The sequence below is a fragment of the Danio rerio genome, chromosome 11 (genome assembly GCF_049306965.1).
Source record: "Danio rerio strain Tuebingen ecotype United States chromosome 11, GRCz12tu, whole genome shotgun sequence".
Lineage (NCBI taxonomy): Eukaryota > Metazoa > Chordata > Actinopteri > Cypriniformes > Danionidae > Danio > Danio rerio.
Window position 1 is genome coordinate 14,177,424 of NC_133186.1, and position 21,010 is coordinate 14,198,433.

The 21,010-nt window shown below is 35.1% G+C and overlaps 1 protein-coding gene across 1 annotated transcript in view; it reads left to right on the top strand.

Moving 5' to 3' along the window:
- The window catches only part of wdr18 (WD repeat domain 18), a 147,498-nt gene that overhangs the window by 26,112 nt on the left and 100,376 nt on the right, over nucleotides 1-21,010 (top strand). Inside the window, exon 4 of the mRNA NM_001005206.1 lies at nucleotides 323-464. Within this exon, the coding sequence (NP_001005206.1) occupies nucleotides 323-464 (142 nt within the window). The remainder of the gene's footprint in view (nucleotides 1-322; nucleotides 465-21,010) is intronic.

Here is a 21,010-nt window from a genome sequence, read left to right on the forward strand (position 1 = left end):
ATACATATGTGCACAGGATCTGAAGTGTAAAATCAACAATGGTCTTCCTAGAAACCGTTTCTTTCAAGGTCACTGCACAAGCCTCTGAGGTCAATGATGTTTGTTTGGAGAGAATTTCAATATCAATCTTATTAGTACACTTACGCCCAGTATATCATATTTTAATATTTCACATTCATCAAATTTTAATTAACTCATCATCGCACAAATAGTATGTGATAGGATTTGTGACACATAATTAATTGTTATTGTCCTGAGAGTGTCATTTATAATAAAGAATTCATAACGGTTGGTTAATGGAAGATGGTTTATTGTGTTTCAGTGTTGTTCAGCTGGATTCATCCCGTACACCAGAACCCCGACACATTCTGTCCCGACACTCTCTCCCAATCACTGACATCCACTGTGGCCTGATGGGACCACAAGCTCGTGTTGCCACTGCTTCCCTGGACCAAACCGTTAAGGTGAGTTTTGGCCAGGCCCTACTAATTATGAAATGTAAAAACTGTTATTTTTTCTTTTTATAAAAGTGTTCCTGTATAAACAGGGATGGTTCACCCAAAAATAAAAAATATGTGTCGATCGTTTAATCACATATACTTCTTTTAAACATGGTTTTTCTTCTGTTGAACATTAAAAAATATTTTGAGCAGTGTTTTGTAAATTGTAAGCCATTAACTTTCAATGTACATGTTTCTATTATTGATGTTTGCGGCAACTGGCTTCCAACATTCTTCAAAATTCAATTTATAAATGGTTTATAAATGTCCTAAATGTTATAACACTCAATTTAATTTACATATAAACTTTTGAGGGTGTGAAAATAGGTATTATAAGGTCTAAAAAAGCTGGTTTTACCAGACAACATTATTTCTAACAGTAACTTCCTGAAAGATGGCTATACAGCCAGAACACACAACAAAACAGACCATCCACAGTGAAAGGTGTTAAAGCAGTCCTGCTTTTCTCTGTTATTCTTCCTGCTGTGCTGAAGGCATGTTCACTGTTGCTGCTGCTGGCAAGGATGTGAATGACCGGATATCAGTGTATGCAGATCACATCTTGTGTGCATATAGTCTATGTTTGTTTTTATAGCTTCTTTTAATTGATGTATGCAATATAATAGTCTGAACTATGAAAAGGCAAATCTAGATTATCCACACAACCTGCACATGAGCTATGATGTAAATATTGGCTCATACTGAAATAAAGGACTGTGATCTATCCATCCAATTCATTCCCATCCCAAAAGCTGCATTTTATGCCTGTATATTAAGCTTAATAACCACCATAACAAGGAGGTGCATAGTTTGTATGGATTGTGTTGGTTTTTAATTTAATTAAAACTTGTATAATGATATAATAGCAAATAGATTTTTGCAGCTTGTTCAGTTTAATTAGATAAGCCACTGCAACACAATTCCTGAACACTCTGACACAACTTTAGTTAATTGAGAGGGCTCTTATGTGGTTGCAATTTAGTGGCTTAGACTTTCGAGACATGCTAAATAAGCTAACTTTTAATAACTAAGACATCACTTGGTTAAAGAGAATCTGATTAATACCATGGGTACGGAAAGTATTCAGACCTCTTTAAATTTTCATTCTTCGTTATATTGCAGCAGTTTGCTAAAATCTTTTAAGTTCATTTGTGTTCATTAATGTAGACGCAGCACCTCACATTGACCGAAAAAAAGAATTGTTGACATTTTTGCTGATGTATTAAAAAAAAAAACTGAAATATCACATGGCCCTAAGAAGTCAGACCCCTTGCTGTGATACTCCTATATTTAACTTACTTGCTACACCTTCTACACATTCATTTAAGTCCAGCTGTGTTTAATTATACTGAAAAGAGCAATATCACATGAGTAGCAGTGCGAAATGGCTGTATATTGGCACTGGCGGGAGGCGTGCCTTAGTGTCTTACCAGTGACGATGTACTGCCATATTGCACTGATACTCGTGTGATATTGTGTTAATACAACAGTTCCACATCATAATCATGTATGTATATATATATATATATATATATATATATATATATATATATATATATATATATATATATATATATATATATATATATACAAAACAGACAAAACAGGTGATTTTGCTGACTTTTGACATTAAATGTCATCAGTCTACAGAGATTTAGCAGTATTTCTCTGTTGGAATTGGGAAATCACAATAATTAACCACGAAAATGCTAAACACATGCAGGCATTTTTTTCTTTCTTTTTAGTGAACTAGTCTGCAGTAATGAAAACAGAAGATTTATTAGAAACAAACAGATGGCCAACTAAAACGTAACTGAGGGTTATAGAAATAATGGCCAACATAAAATATATACATTCCTGATATGAGTCCCATCTCACACTCAATACACTACAATTACTATGGTATAAATATAGCACTGCAACATACAAAATAGATTGACTTAGTCACTAACCAGTTTAATAATGATTTGATCATCGGTGGCAGTGGTGTAGTGGTTAGTGCGTTGACAATCTGGTGAGGGGCGATCCTTCCCCTCTCACTGCTCCCCATGGTTTCCTGTCAATACTCTCTACTGTCCTGTCCAATAAATGTGAGAATGCCAAAAAATAATAAATTATTAAAGAAAAATAATGATTTTATAAGCTGTAGTTAGAAATTATGCTGTTTTACTCCCCTAAGGGCTAATTTTGCTGTCTCTGTTGCCATCTAGTGGATGGGCAATGCCAGCAGTCTTTGCTCTACTCAATGACTGGCTAAAGACCGCTTATGCGCTCTCTTCAGGCCACATTTAACAATTTATTCACTACCTACTGTGCCACTACGTTGTCCTATATTATTCATTCATTCATTCATTTTCTTGTCGGATTAGTCCCTTTATTAATCCGGGGTCTCCGCAGCGGAATGAACCGCCAACTTATCCAGCAAGTTTTTATGCAGCGGATGCCCTTCCAGCCGCAACCCATCTCTGGGAAACATTCACACACATTCACGCACACACTCATACACTACGGACAATTAAGCCTACCCAATTCACCTGTACCACATTTCTTTGGACTGAGGGGGAAACCGGAACACCCGGAGAAAACCCACGTGAATGCAGGGAGAACATGCAAACTCCACACAGAAACGCCAACTAAGCCGAGGCTCGAACCAGTGACCCAGTGACCTTCTTGCTGTAAGGCAACAACACTACATACTGCGCCACTGCTTCACCCGTCCTATATTATATTATATTATATTATATTATATTATATTATATTATATTATATTATATTATATTATATTATGTTATATTATATTATATTATATTATATTATATTACATTACATTACATTAAAGTGCATCCAGAAAATATTATAGCGCTTCACATTTTCTGTGATAAGCTGTGAATACCGATGTACATGTGATTTATCAGCATTTTCATTTTTAATAAATTTGCAACAGTTTCAAAAATCTTTTTTCCCATTGTTATTATGGGCTATTGTTTGTAGAATTTTGAAAATAAATTAATCTATTTTGGTATAAGGCTGTAACATAAAAAAAATTAAAAACTAAAGCGCTATGAATACTTTCCAGATGCGCTGTTCCTGACCATTTTAAAGTGTCCAGTGTTCCACTTTCACAAGTGATTGAGTTTTTCTAATTTTGTCTCCCATCATTTCTTTCTTGGGGATCCGTTATATCATGTGTAGAAGACTAATTTAATATGCTGATGTCTTAATCGGTTCTATTCTGTTTAGAAAAATCACAAAGCATAAATATTTATGAATTCATATTTCCCTGTCATATGCACCTAAAGCTGTTTCACTTGTAATCCAGTTTGTGGCTTATTTAACTTGCTAAACTCTCATAATGGCATCAAGAAATCGGGTCATGAATGGCATGCTTGACTTGAGATGATGTGCTTCATTTCCTTCCCTTTGAAAGCGGGAAGATGCTCTTAAATTAATATTTGCTGCGAAGAGTCCTTGGATTGTCTTTCAGGAAAATTTTGCATCCCATTTGCGCTTTGAGGGTGTACAGTTTTTATAGACATTTTTAGCCATTTACAAGCATACTGTGCAACAGCTAAATCACTTAAGTGCGGTAATTTTGTTTTCAATGCACAATAATACCCACGTCTCCTTTCTCAAGTTCGAAACTTTGCTGGAATTTGATTTCCCTGTTGATGAATGTGACAGGGTCAGTATGTTTCTGGCCAGAGTGTAAACTGCAGAAACAGCAGGTATCAGTTCCTGTGCTCAATTCACCACTCGGGGCTGTTTTTTTCTGGATGGCTTCAGGCGACACTGTTGATTTGACTGTGAAGACTATGAAGATCATTGGCAGAAAGAATGATGTCCGTGAGGGAAGACTGGAGCCCAGTGTGATGGACAGTATTGGGAAGAACATGCTGTTCTATATGCTTTATAAACTAAGCTGTTGTCTATATAGTGTTAGACATATCTATGCACTGTAAACCAAGTCTTATTTTTTAAGAGGCCCTATTTTGCATTATAAAAGTTGATACTTTGGTTTTGTGGGTCTCCAATAATAGACTGATATGCATGCAAGGTCAAAAAACACTTTCATTGTCTTTGTCTTCATTGTCTTTTTCATTGTCCGAATTATCCCAACGACTATGATTCGCTAATCTGCAGTAATTGATCCGATGACCCAGTCTGTTGCGATTGGTCGACTGGGTTCAGCGCAAGACAGATTGAAACGTCCAACATGGTTAAGAAGCAGCACACAGAGTATGTGAGAGCCCAATGCCGGAATGCAATAAAGCAATTCAGTTAAACACCAGCATATTACTATACTTATAACGCTAACCACAAGTAATAACAGCTACACACATTCAGTATTAATCCAAACAGTGGCGAAACTTGAACTGTTGTGAAAATTGACCACGCCACGCGTGTGAGGAACAGCTGATGGTGGCCATAGCAAAGACAAATGGCAGAGGATCGCAAGCTCAGAAATGCATTTAAATCAGTAATGGAAGAAGCACGCGTCAAGATTTCAATTTGATTTTGGACACAATATGTGAATAGCTCATAAATATTTAACTTGAGAGAAGCATTACAAGCACTGATCTATAATAAATAAGTAAATACAAGCCTCGCGGAGTGATTACAAGTTACAACACACAATCAAATATATATTTTGCAAACTACACAAAACGAGGCAACAATTTTAATTACACTTACATGTTAATAGCAAATAACTGGCAAATCCTGCATTGCAGCATAGGTTATTATATCAAAAATCAAAAAAAAAAAAAAAAAACTGACAGGAACAAACACATCACTACACTGTAAAGAAAAATCCATAATTTTACAGTTTATTCCCAGCAGCTGGGTTTCTAAAAAAAAAAAGAAAAGAAAAAGAAAACAAGCAAAATAACGGCTGTTAAATTACAGAAATACATCTTAAAAAAACGGATATTAAATTTCCTTAAATTTACATTTCTGGTAAGTTTCTGTAATTTAATATCCGTTATTTTACAGTTTTTTTTCCGGCACCCTAGCTATTGGAAATAAACCGTAAAATGACAAAATTACAAAAGTTTGCTTATACTGTTGTATTGTTGTGAAAATGAACTTTAACCCTTTAGTCTCCATCTGTCAGTAATCGTAATCTTCGTGTAATGATCAGTCTCGTGATCTCCCGCACTCCACTAGTGTCTAAAGGAAAAGGGGCATTCACGTCTTATCGAATCCGGTACTACATGTTTAGTGATGTAACGTATCGATGTCGTCATGTTCAGGCATGTTTTTGATTTGATAAAAAAAATTACTGTTTTAATATTGATCAAATGAATTTAGCAAAATTTTACTGCGACTCAGGCCATTAATCGCTCTTTCCTTTTTAGTAAACTAATCACACATGAATTATAGAACGGTCCCAGAGCGCTTGATGATTAAATTCAGAACAGAAACTGCACTTTTTAAGATCAGGAACTCCAAACCCCAAGCATCACGATATCAAAGGAAGCAGCAGCAGCTGCAGCGTCCCTTCAAGGTCATCCAGAAAAACGGCTTGCAGACTCTCTTTGAGTGTTTCCTGTGTGATCATTGAATCTTTGAATTGCTAAATAATTTCCAGTCCTTTATATCGACTACCCATGAAGTAGTGGAGGAGTTATTTGATCTTTTAAGCCTGCGCCACACTTCAGCTCTTGGGTGCTGATCTACTTGTCACAATATACGAAAAATGCATGGGTTGAGACTTCATGCCTGTTGTCATTGACATTGCTTTGACAGGATTATGGCAATAATCAAGCCCATTATAAAGAAGCCACAGGCATGACTGATCTACAGGCTACATGCTCTGAGGATCTGTCATGAACGACTGGCTGCTTAGTCTTTGTTTAAGCTGGAGGTGAGCCCGCGGCGCCACGCCACACAAGCGTTCAATGTCACACTGAGTGCACTCTCTCATTACCCACAATCCCCTATGGGATTTTGCTGGACCGGTTGCTGTCATCACAGAGCTCTAGTGAGGAGAAATGGGAGAATGAGTTGTGGTTGACTGCCGTAATAATAAAGGGGAGTTTACCTCGGGGTCTCTTTCTCTGGACTGTGACGGCCATGTCATCTCAACTTCAGGATGTGAAAGTTTTCGGTAAACGCTTCGAGAATGTTGTACGGATGAATTTCCCGACAAAACATGCCTGTGGCTCTCGTATAATCAGCGTTGTCTCACGCTGTCAAAAGCCATTTGAATGCTGTGGCTGCATTCAGGGTCTCGGGATGGATCTATATCAGAATCAATCAACTCCCCCACCCAAGGAGTCAGGAACGTGCCTCGAACCATTTAATTGGGCCAAGTTTGACCCAAACTGCTCCTAGCTGTTTTAAAGAATGCTTTAGTCATGGGCTTCCTGTGCAGATATCGTCTTGACTGGGTTCAGGTTTAAGGCTGACTCATGCTTCCAGACACCTAAGCTATGGGGTTCATCCACCAATATTTTGACGTCAGCCTGCATTCGCCCACAACTGAGCGCAATACCCCCAACGGTTATAAATAATAAATTACAATAAACATTTCTTCTGCCAAGTGGTAATCTTAATTAGTCTAATTGTAGACTGTCAGCAGTTGCCAAACAACTTGGTGCATTAATGTAGAATTCAAGTGATGTGCATTCGCAGTTTCAAACATTTTGCGGAATCTCTTTCATAACTGCAAATAGATTATTCATGTTTTTGCAATATTTTAAGCATTTTTAATTTAGGTCCATCTTTTAAGCAAGCATTATATTCATGAAATAAAATATTACAATGATTCCTGCAGGATCATAGATTAATAGCGTAAAATAAATAATGTGATGTATGAAAAGGCATAAGTGATATATGCCTGCTTTTGGTTCTGAAATCATGTTTTATGGAACATTTTTGAGGTTTTTGGAGGAAATATTGTTTAAAAGGCAAGATTTAAAGAACTTTTTTGAAGAAAAAGCTGTAAATTGCAATAAAATAAAAATGTGATTTGTTATTTCTCTTTAGATTTATTTAATTGACAAAAGTACAATGTATCTTTTTTGCCCAGTGTTTTCAATAACATACTAAAACTTTGTTCTTTGATAAAAGTAGATATGTGCCTTAGGTAAGTTATAAAAAAAAAAAAAAAAAAAAAAAAAAAAAAAAAAAAAAAAAACTAGAATATTCCTAGAATCAAAAGCTTCATATTGACCATATTTGGAATGGTTGTGAATATTAATGATGCAGCTCTACTCTCTCTCTCTCTCTCTCTCTCTCTCTCTCTCTCTTTCTCTCTCTCTCTTACACACATGCACACAGCACACAGCTCTGAAATAAATGCATGCAAAATATTTTAAACAGACTACTTTTTACATTTATTAATAATTAATAATGTAAGTGGTGGAGAGATGAGTCACGCAACAGTCTGTTTTGTGTTCTGATTGGCCTGATTTTAACTGGCTTTTACACTCACAGAATTAATGAGAACAAGGAAAAATTATGTTTAAGGCTCACAGAATGGCCATTTTCATATACTGATCTCTTATTATTTGACTGTGCCTTGGTATACCCAGATTTTTTTTTTATAGGGCACTTTTAAAGCCAACCTATTTTACAACTTTTACAAGATGTAAGATGAGCCTTTGGAGTATCCAGAATGTCTGTAAATTTTCAGTTCAAAATTCCCATCAGATAATTTATTATAGCCCCCAGAATCTGCCCATTTTGGTGTCTTGACTACAATGTAGCACTTTTTGTAGCCCGCCCATTGTTCCGACATGCGTGTCTGCTTCTCCAGCAGATAAAAAGCAGTGATTGATAGAGACAGACACAAATGAAGCTGAAATACAGCTTATTAGTCAAAAATACCAAGCGAGTTTTTTTCATGTATTTGTGGTGGAGTTTATTCTGAAATGAGTGTCACAAATGCTGTTAGTAGTACCCACACACACACACACACACACATATATATATATATATATATATATATATATATATATATATATATATATATATATATATATATCCGCATTAATTGATCATATAGCCATTGGTAATTATAGTGGTTAAGAATTACATAGCAATTTTACTGTATTTATTACAAACATACTTTGTTCTAAAAATGTTTTAAACTTAGAAAAATCACAGAGAGTTGGAACAGATGTTTTAATCCCAGTTTATTTGCAATAATGTTCTGTGGACTTTTATACATTTTATTAAAGAGACATGGCGCCTGTCAATCAATTCGGTGGGTGGGGAAAACTGCACTCCTACTTCACAGTGTGGTGGGCCTCTAAATCTTTTTGTAAATTTTCTGTCATTAAAATAGGAAAAATCCAAAATCCCAGTAATTTTTTGCGTTTCTATCACTCCAATATGACTGTTGACAAACTATACCTACACACAGTTCTGTCCAAACAGCTTACTAAAGTTGTAAAAGCTTGTAAAAGTTTTTATCATAAGTGCTCTTAAGTTTTGACTTGATGGCTGCAACAAAATCCAAGAAACTTGGTTCAGAGTTTCATGTTTGGGTTTAAAATAAGCAGCTGATCAGGACTCAACATTTTGCTCCAAAATAGTTAAAAAAAATTGAATCTAAATTCTAGTTTGTGAATAATTTTACCTTCTATACATTGTGTAATGGGGCTGCACAATTGTTTCAGCATTGCCATGTGTGTGTCTGCAATAGTCACATTGCAGGATCTACAATGTTGAGTTGCCATAGTTGATTGGCACAGAAGTTAAAAATACATGAGATTCGTGCAGTTAATGCAAAGTATAACCATAACAGGCTGAAAGTTTAGAATCTGCAAGTATTTTAAAGGCATGTCGAGAGAGTTTAAAACATTTGAGCACAAAAAGTAAATTAGTATTTTTTTAGGAATAATAATTTTACTGAATGATTAATACAATGAGGACTGTAAATCAATATTTTAGATTTCATTATTTAATTTCTGTACCTGAATAGAGAAATTACTTCGTTGTGCTAATAACCAAGGTTATGTCTAGGCAAAGCCAAAGAAAAAAGAAGACGGAGCTATACAAGGCCTTTAGTATATTTCATCAACAAGCAAAACAACTGCATTCTGACAGTGAAATGCATCTGTACGGCAGGGTATTTGAACAGTTTTTGCTGAAATCCAAGCTGCAATCAAAAATGAGTTATATATATGGTTCAGCATAGCTTGAACTTGCCTTATATAAAATAAGAACTGCAGTCGAGCAATTTTAATTAGGTCCACAATCCATTCAGCTCCCTTTTAGCCAAAGATGTCTGCGGTTGGCATTAAATGCCGTGTGGTGTACGATAAAGAGTATGTTTTCTATTTTTGAATTTGGCATCCTACCGAACAACATGTCATGTTTGCTATTACAGCCAGGAACCCGTGTGACGTTATGTGTGAAGTAGGTTGTAATTCCTCTATGCTGTTTGATTGACTCTTTTTCTTTGCTTTATTGAATTACGTTTCCCTTACAATATCGACCCAATCAATCTAAATTAGGCATTTCCTTCTAAATAGAGCTCTTCAGGCTATCTGGTGAAATTTTATTCATATTGCAATTTATAACACAGAGAATCGTAACATTACAATGCCATATATTTCCAAAAACATGCAATCCTATTCTGTAATACTGTGAAAAGATTCAGGGAATCAGAGTAATCTCAGTTGTGTAGTCTAGGACAAGGCAAGAACTTCAGCTGAATGTGCTTGACATTTGAGTCCTAAAATGCTAAGAAACCGCTGTCTTTTGCTGCATCAAAAAAATACTACTTGCATCTACAGTATAATTAAGAAGTAAGCTATACAGCAGTTCTGTGCAGGGATGCTGCTTGTTTGTAATTCAGAGATCACTTCAGACAATCAAGAAAATACTACCAATGTGTGCTGAGGTCAGAGGAGTCCTTATTTCAGCAGGAATATTTTGTGGAATTTCTTTTTTAAGACTAAAATCTAAAAGTCCAGAGGGACCGTTCAAAATTTCAGAAGTGACAGTGTAAAAGCAAACAACAGCCATGGTTCTGGAGGCAGCAGAGCAAATGGCATGGGTGACTGGCATATGTGCAAAGGTACCACTGACATAGGAGCAGATATTGGAATAGCAGTGGCATACAGTGTTATCAAAATGATTTCTTTCATGGAAAGGCTTTGGTTATCAAGTCTCATTCTGCATGGGCTATGACAGCATTGTTTCATAGTTATAGAGGAAATGTGCTTGACTGGTTTGACTGGAGTTCGACTCTTTCTGCCATTGAAAATATATGGCTCTTCGTGAAAAGGAGAATCAGACTATTTCAACCACTGACTGTAAGCATTTAAAAAGCTGGTATTCTCAGATTGGTACAATTAGTTTCCTCAATTCCAAAACAATTAAGCATTGTAATCAAAAGAAAAGTTGATGTAACACAGTGTTAAACATGCTTCTGTCACTACTTATTTATGGAATATGATTGATTTGGTGAGTGAAAAAAAAACAACTTATTTTGTTTTTGTTTATTTATTTATTTTCACTTTTGTCAGTTAAATAATGGAAGTAGCAAATTGCTTTTAGTTTACTTTATTTTTATTTTTTTGCAATTTACAAAAAACATAATTTTTTGGAGTTGAAAAACTGAAATTCCGGTTATTAGTTAGTCACCCTCATGCCGTTTAATTTTCCTGAGTCCTATATTCATCTTTGAAGCTCAAATGTATATATTTTAAATTAAATCAGGGAGAAAATTAAATCTCCATCGAATGCAATTCTCTTTTTAAAATCACTTTCCCTGGAAAAGTTCTAATTGGAGTAGCTTTCTGCACAGATACATTATACTTTATATCCACCTTATTTGACCACACAGTAATTTGCTTATTCATGTGTATGTGCAAGACTTTTGATTCATTACCAGCTAAATGGGGATCATGAGAAGAATACAGTACAGTACAGTAAATAGCAACTCTGTTTGCGGTAATAACCAGTGTAGGAAATTATTTATGTGTGTGGGTAAGTTAATGCAATGTGTAACATCCGATGTTCAATAGAATGCCTAGGAAATGTATAGAATGCTTAAAAACATAATGAAATGGGGAAGAAAGGTGATTTATGTGACTTTGAACGCGCCATGGTTGTTGGTGGTTGAACATTCTCATAAACTGCCGTCGACGCCACAGCCTACATGAGTATTGTTGCTGACCATGTCCATCTCTTAATGACCACCGTGTACACATATTCTGATGGCTACTTCCAGCAGGATAACTTGCCATATCATAAAGCATGAATCATTTCAAACTGCTTTCTTGAACTTGGGTTGAATGTCCTCCGCAGTCACCAGAACTCAAATTCAAGAAGTCGTTTCATATTTGAAATTTTTTTTTAGCTGTGGACAATTAATAGAACGTTGCCTTAGTTCATTTCATCCCCTGCCTGACTAAAAAAAAAAAAGGAAAAATTTGTAATTCGTCCTTCACAAAAAAGGCAGAATCCCACGGATTCACCTTCCATTTTCTCGAAGCAAAGAGTCCCTGACCCAGCCACAGTGCATTATCTATCTGCACCAAAGTTCTTGCTAATGATTGCATGAGGCCATCCAAATTAATAGGAAAATTTTAGATGACTTATCCTCAATGCTGCAACAAGCCCAGAGTATTTTTTTTGCAAAGAATTGACAGGAGGGACATCACAGGTACTGACAGAAAACTTAAAAAAAAAAAAAAATAGCAACTTATTGGCAACTAATATAGGGCCAATTTAAAGGCCAAATGCTTATGTTTTTCAGTTACAAATGGTCTACTGATTTTTTTTTAAATTTTTTACATTAGGCTATTATTCGTGCATAAAAATATCTAGATATAGTAATAAACATAATTTTGTCTAAAAACAAACTTTTTGTTATCATTACTACAAACTTTATTGAGCCATAATATCAATAAATGTTAACTTACAAGGGCCCTACAATACTTGCCACTTGAAAGGAGGTCTCAGGCAAAAATGGTTGGTAACCACTGCAAAAGAGCACCTTTTGGATGTGGTGGACCGTGAGATTCACATCCTGGAATGCTACTGCATAATGCTATTATGTCAATACTGTATGGACCAAAATCCCTAAGAAATATTTCTAGGACCTTGTTGAATCTATGCCACAAAGGATTAAGGTAGTTCTGAAGGCAAAAGGGGGTCCAACCTGGTATTAGAAATGTGTACCTAATAAAGTGGCCGTTAGCCTTTTATTTTTTCATTAACCACTTTTTTGCTATGAAAATCATAAAAATATTTATTTGTAAATGAATATCTTTGGGGAAATTATATTTTGACAAGATAGTAATGTAATTTTATATATATATATATATATTTTTTTTTTTATTGAATTGCCTTTTTAATAAAATGATACAACATTGTGAATGCCAGATTTATTTTACAATCACTTTCCTGTGTTGTTGTAGATGAGTGTGTGATGATTTGAGTCCTCTCGGGCACTTGAGTTCTGATGAGAATTTTAAAGCCCGTGCAGAGAGGACTTAAAACCTGAACTTTATCATCATCTGCATTCAGCCCTTCGTTCATCTGGATGCTTCCCCATTTACCGCTGGCCTGTGAACGACAGGGAAACCTTTCAGTTAGCGAAACCTAAGAGTTCCGAAGATCCCTTTTAAATTAGATTGAAATGCCGCCAGAATCCTCCTGGAATGGTTTCAAATGCATAAGTCCTTCATTTGATTTTGGGATGGATTCATTTGCACTTGAAGTCGTCTTGTTAACAGTTTGGCCCATACAGTTGTAACCATAACATATAATTGCAGATACTTAGACTAAATACACTCTGTAATGTTTCAAGAGTGACAACTGCATTTAAAGATGATTTTGCACTGAACTCTTTAAATTATTATCTGTGTGTTTGAAGCATGTTTTCAGTGCATTTTTTTTAATAGTAAATGTATTTAAATTACTTTTCTGCTGAAAAAGTGAGAGTTTTATTTTATAGAGCTTAATCACAATTACTGCCTAACAAATTAAACAGTCTTTGAATCAAATCGGAGAAGGAGAGTGATATACTGTTGAATTCAGAATTATTAGCCCCCCTTTAAAGTGTTTTATATTTTTAAAATATTTTCCAAGTTATGTTTAACAGAGCAAGGAAATTTTCACAGTATGTCCAATAATATTTTTTTCTTCTGGAGTAAGTCTTGTTTGCTTTATTTTGGGTAGAATAAAAATAAGTTTTTAATTTTGTAATTAAAAATCTAAATTATTAGCCCCTTTAAGCTAGATTTTATATATATTTTTTTTGATATTCTACAGAACAAATTACCGTAGGTATACATTCAGATTAATAAAGAAAATGCTAAATGTTTAGATACTTTGCATATTACCTTATTGGTACTTAAGTTTTTATTTGTCTGACAATTACACATCCCCAAGAAACAATGGAATATTTTAGAAATGTATCTTAATATATGGTTTCTATGAAATATAGTAGGGCTGCATGATATTCGAAAAATTTAACATTGCAATTTTTTTATTCTGCGATAAATATTGTGATATGAATGCAAGATGAGTTGAATAACTCTTTGGAAAGAATTGATCATTTTATACTGATTGTGATGATTCTGTAGGGAACTACATAAAATTTAATAAACTATGTAGAAGCACAGATCAATAATAATAATAATAATGATAATAACAACAATAATAATAATAATAGTAAACAAAAAAGGTACAGAGTAAATAAACAGTGTTTTATTGTTTTCCTAAAGTGTCGAACTGTATTCAGGTATGCAGTAATTAAATAATCAAATGTAAATCAATTCTACAGTTTTATAAACAATTCAATAAAATTTATCGGTACAATTAGTTATGTCTGGATGCTTTTAAAATCTTCACACAGTTACAGGTCTCAAAAAACACTTGCAAAATGATAAATTATAATCCAGACTCAACATATTGTATACTACAATGTGACTATATCGAATGTTCATATTGCGAGATCGATGCTGAAAAACGAAATGAGAAAAAAGTCTCCGCCACAGACTCGCGGGCTCTGCTGCTGCAGCAGACCCACAGAGACGTGCTCGACACCTGCTCTGACTTTAGCTTTGAGAAGAGCGCGACGACACGCGGGAAAAAACTTACAATACATTATCTTTTTCCCGGACATGTCCTTTATTTGAGGCTTAAAAATTGCATTCAGCCAATATTTCTAAATCGCCAAACATGTCCCGGATTCTGCTTTCTTTAGCTGCGTTTCTTCAATATTTTATACACAAACTTTTAATCTCAATCTCTCAGCAGCACCAAGAAAGGGAGTGAAATAGTGGATTTATTATTCTTTATTTTATTTTTTTACTTGAACACTCTGAAAAGGAACAGTGTCATGTAAAATGCTAAACGTTGTTGTTTTATTTGTCTGTTAAATAAGAATAAGAAATAATTCTGTTGCTGAGGGCCATTACAGTTTAAAAGAAAGAATGGTATTACTTTTGGGGCAGAAGGAAAATTTTATTAGAGACATTCCCATGTTTAACTCTTCTTTAAAAAGCCCAGAAAGATAAAGTGCTCTGATAAACAGTGTCAGCTTTGCACATTAGTTTGCAGTTATTTACATTGTCTAATTTTCCCATGTGGGCAGTAGGGTGGAATCTGTGCAAATATGCAAATATAATAAAGTCTGATAAATAAAATTATTCTTAAAAGTCACATTATTTCAAGTGCTGTGGAGAAAAGCTGTGTTTCAATCTAGCCTCTGCAATTATTTTAATGTTAAAAATAATATGTGCAATATATATTATTATAAAATTAATAATGTTTGGGAACATTGATACAGCCATAATCTTCTTATGATACAAACACAGATGAAATAGCTCTGATCATGTAAATGTTTGTACTAACTATACTGCACATTTTTATTAACTTAACAATAAATTATTTCTGCTGTCCAGTGTGAAAGCTATTTTTCAGCTCAACTGGATCAAAAATTTATCAAAAAGCTGTGTGGGAAATTGAAATTTTGGACACTGAACCTTTAGCAGTTGTTCAATTAACAATATTTTTTTTCTTATGTTCCTGCTCTCAGCAGTTTCTACTCTTTGCTGATGGTAAAAAAATTAATAACTGAAGTGACCTTTAATTAGCATTTTGCACTTTAAAAATGTATTTTTGTTTATTCAATTAAGATATTTTTCAGGGTCTTAATATTTTTTCTTCAATTCTTTTTATATATTCTTATGTAAAAGATCACATTTATGCAACCAATAATTAATAAACTGGTTGTTTTTTCCATACTTACTGTTGCTGACTTGTTCTCAGTTTGATCTAGACGTTCATGCATTCGACTCAACAAAATAGGTAAAAGTAAAGTATTCATAATTTGTGCTGATATTTGATTTATAACGGTATCGGTATCGGACTGATGGCTGCAATATCGGTATCGTATCGGAAGTTAAAATGTTGTATCGGGACATCCCTACAAATATTGTATAAATTGAAGTGTTATATTTTTAAAAACAAAACTAAATGTATCATTTGACTGATTATTTTTTTGCATTTTAATTAGTCTTGATATTTTTGACATTTCTATCATCTATGGATTTTTAGTAAAAAAAAATTTCTATCGATCATATGTTTTCACATTTCCTCATTTAAGTATTTAAAATCAATATTTAATTGAAATTATGTTTTATGTCAGAAACAAACAGCAAATTACAGTAAGAAAAAACTTAGCATGTCCGGAAATGTGATGGTTAGCATCTTCCTCTGTCTTTTGGCGTGGATGTTTCTTTGGCATTTTTGGGTTTGTTTGGGAGAAAACTTGAAAACATACAGTAAGGGCGTACTCGCACTATGTACAGTTGCCTTGAGCTGGGCCAAAGCAGTCTTACTCAAAGCACCCCCCTCCCATTTCCCCTGACGACCCGCACTAACATTAATTTCGGGCCTAGGCACTCTTAAGTGATCGATGATGCGCTGTTCAGTTTATTAGAAGAGAAGCTCTCTTTCTCAGCACAGTGGAGATTTCTTCAGTTCTATCATCAGATATAACAGTCAAATATTTCGAGAACAGATCAGCCACTTTTGACACTCATAAACGACCATAACATCCTCGTGCTGCACGTATTAGGAAGTTTGCTGAAGGTGCGCAGCTGTCGTGCAGTGAGGGGTTTATGTCTTTGATAAACTACGACAGTTTGCGTTCATTGAACAGTAAGAATGATTAATTAATCCATATGAAACAGTCCCTTAAAAGTCGCGTCTCGCTTTCAGTTTCGGGGCTTAGGTGCGCTGTGCACTCACACACAAGTGTACTGCGCCAAAGCCCAAGTGAACCGTGCTCTGGCACACCTCTTCCAACTGGGCCTGGGCTGGCCAAGTGAACAGTGCCTGAGCCCGATTCAGAGCACTCACACTGCTCAAACGATCCGGGAAATGGGCCTGGGCACGGTTCGGATAGCATATAGTGTGAGTAGGCCCTAAAACTCTTCAGTCACACTGCTAGCGATCATAGATTCATGTAAATTTGGCAAGCTAAACGCATTTTGTACTGTACAGGAGGCACGGTGTAATGAATGTGGCCGATCAGACACATAATTATTTTGGCTTTATTCAACCTGTATGAATGTGTGTTCATGTTAGATGTTAGTTTCTGTTAGATTAGTCAATAGTTTCATTTTTTATAAAGATTCCTGTGCATATTTATGAATCAAATTTCTTAGACTTTGATTTTGTTTTAACCTGCTTAGACACAATTTTTTTATTTCTTTATATTTTGATAGCAATAGCCGTATTTGAAGTCAACTGTCCATTGGAAACATCACTGGATGATTCATTCTTTTGGATTTAAAGAGTCGATTATTTGGAAGCCCCGTTCAAATTAATCTTTAATTCAATTTGAGCTAATTCGCTACACACAGCAAGGAGAAGATTAATTGACAATGGTCTACAGCCAATCAGTACGCATAAAAAAAAGAAAAAAAAAAAGTGCTAATCAGGATGCAGAACACAATGCGCTGTAAAAAACCCCCAAAAACAGCATGTCAAATTGCACACACACAAATCTTTGAAACTGCAGGACCGAGCATGTGAACACGGTTATGCCGACGGACCACTGTGTTTATTTATTTTCAGGAGGTTTCTTTAATAATCTCATAATAATCTGTATTTAATAGATTTCTTAATACTTAAGAGATTGTTAGTTGAGAATTAAATCTCAGATTAGTGGTCATATAGAAATTATACAAATAAAACTGCACTTGCGTTTTTCCAAAGGAGAAATCACCACATTCATCTACTCAGAGAATGAGACTGGGTGAAGCTTGTTGATTGGGTTCAATGTCAAAGCTGTTTTGCTTTCAAGTCAAATGTCTGAGTCCTGCTCTTGCTTCCTGCTCCATTTGAACCAAGCCTCTGTTTATGAATTTTATAACGGTTCATATGAGGCCAGAAAACTGATTTCAGTCAGCTCTTCAAGCCACAGATGCTCTGGCCTTGAATATAGTTCATCTTCATTATAATGGAGAGTGCTTTGAGTCATGAAGTATATTGCTTTTTATATGTAAGTAAATAAAGCCGGAAGGTATGTGAAATGAATAAGTTTAGGAAGTAAACCGCACTCAAAATGCAGTCAGGGCAGAATTTATATATGTGTCACCATTCAACATTGTGTTTCTTTTGAGGGTTTTTATAAGTCAGTTTTTAATTAAGCCGTTTACTAATGAAACTGGTCCTCTTCAAGAAAGGTGAAGCTCAGGCGCAGGTTGGGTGGCTATCAAGCATTTGTGTTTTTTTTTAGTCATTACTTAATTAGCCTATTTGGGCTATGCCATAATTAGAAATGTAAGAAAATTTTAGCAAAGTTGGCCTAAGCAACGTGTGAGTCTACAAAGTGTGACAATTGCCAATGTGTGTCATGCGCAGCAACGTTCTAGCTCCTGCAACAGCATCTCCTCCACTGGCGCACATTGAACGCACAAGCAGAGTTGAAGCTGCATGTATGTAGAGCAGAAACAGTGCTCAATCTTATCAATGCATTTATTGGGTAAAACTGCTATTTTTACTGTCATCCAGTGTGTTTTTGGTCATTATAAATGCCACTTCAATTTAGCGTGAGCTGTGGCAAAAATATACCCAGCACCGAAATGATTACGGCTCTGCTGCTTCAGCTCTGCTCACGCTCTGCACTAACGTGCTGCTGTATGTGCGATATGAAAGCTTTAATATTGATCCATTAACATGGACACTAAAAAAAACAAGCGCTACTTAGGGCTGCACGATTAATCGAAAATAAGTAACAATCTCGATTCGACTCGACACACGATCTTAACTCAGCTTTAATAGGATTCAGCTAATTATATTTTGAAGGTCAGGAGAGAATCTTAAAGGCGGTCGCAGTAGTCTTCACACCAACATGGATACCACATAAATGGCATTAAAAGCATCACATACTGTATTAGGGCTGCACAATTCTGGCTAAAATGTAAATCTCCTTTTTTTGGCTTAATCAAGATCACAATACTTCCTCACGATTCTTTAGATGTAAAATAAAGGTCAAAATGAGTAGGCTATTATTATTGTTTATTCTCAAACATATCGTCACCTTGGAATTATAAGGTTGTATCTGCCTTCTGAATGATTTTGAGATATTGAGCTTCAAAGTTTTTGCAATCCATATAGCAAACGGTATGTGTGCAACTTTTTTTTTTTAATCTTAACATGTAAACAACAAGTTTTCATTTAATATGAATATGTCAGTAACTCAATTTTGACAAAAATATCAGATAGAACCTTTTAATTCTAAAGTGACGATATGGTAAAACAACAACAACAATAATAATATTAGGCTTCTGCTACACATTACTGCTACACTACCGTTGCTTAAAATGCTAAATTTCTTACAGTCATTATGATGGACTTGAACAGACTTTCAATATGTCCTGTTTGTTAATTCAATAAAATGATGACATCTGAATACAACTATTCATAATTATTATGTATTATGTATAATGTATTATAAAATTTAATTATTATGTTTGAGACATATGCTTGTCATTTGTCATTGACAGCATTATTAGACCATTTGTTTTCACTGGTAAATTAAAACATTTGTCATTATCAGATTCCTTCCTGCATTATATTTAACATTATATAGGCTAGTGTAGTTATACTGACACTGTTAAACATGTATTTTCATGCACAACACAGCTATGAAAGAAAAAAAAAAAATCAAATGCTTGTCGTAATCATAATCGTAAAATGTGTTATGATGTGCGGCCAGTTTTATTATCACTTCCTAGTGCGGCTCATGGCTGTCGCCACTGTTATAAAACACATGCAAACTTAACGTTATTTACAACTATATTACTTGTTATGTACAGCCTATTTAGGTTCTGTTTGCTAAAGAAGGCGTTATTGGTGTGCTACATGCATGCGATCTCATTAGCTCGTGGTCAACTCAGGTGTGATTTCGCAGCCGCAAATACTTCATTCCATGAAGACAGAAATTACATTTCTGGGTGAATTATACCTTATAAATACAGTATGTGACACTTTTAATGCCATTTAAAGGAGTTCCTGTTCCTGTGAAGACTTGTGCGACTGCCTTTAAGCTTCTCGCTTGACCTTGAAAATAGGCTGAATTGTAGAAAAGCTGAATTAAGATCGTGTGTAGGGTTGAATCGAAATTGTGATCTTTTTTTCGATTAATCGTGCAGCCCTATACTGTATTTTAATAGTATAATTCAACCAGATATGTCATTTATGTCTAAATGCAATGATTTATTCGCGGCCGTGAAATCACACGTGAGCTGACCGCGTCCGCGATCTGTTTGTTTAGTACCGAGAATGATGCTAATGACCCTTACTTTAGTGAACAGAACTTGAATAGGCTGTGAATAACAGGTAATAAAGTTGTAAATAACATTCAGTTGTTGCACAGAGCGATTGTTTGAGAGCCTCGCTTAAAGAATGATTTGCATGTATGTGCTTTTTATCAGAGTGACGGGAGACATAAGCCACACCCAGAAGTGAAAATGAAACTGGCCGCACATCATTTAAATGATCATATTGCATTTTACAGTTATGATTACGAAAAGCATTTGATATGTTTTTTTGTTTTGTAGCTAACACATAGGGCTTTATTTTGACGGTCCATGCGCAAAGCGCAAAACGCAGGGCGCAAACGCTTTCAGGGCGTGTCAGGACGCGTTTTTGCTAATTTAAGAACGGGAAATCTGCCTTGAGCCGTGGTGCATGGTCTAAAAGGGTTCAGTTTATTTTCTTAATGAGTTATAGGTGTGTTTTGAAAATAAACCAATTAGAGTCTCATCTCCCATTCCCTTTAAGAGTCAGCTGTGTCGCGCCAAGAGCGCATTCGCTATTTACAGGACGCAAAGTAAGTCTAAGTGGAAAAAATGAGCATTTCACAAGCAAACAGTTAACAGTTTTTTTAACAGAAAACTGTTATACAGAGCATCTACTGCGTGAGAATGAGAGATAATGGAACTACTTTCACATTCGCTCTTGGATAGGGAAACCTTTACGCACAGACATGAATTAGACTATAAATAAATACTTTTGTTTGT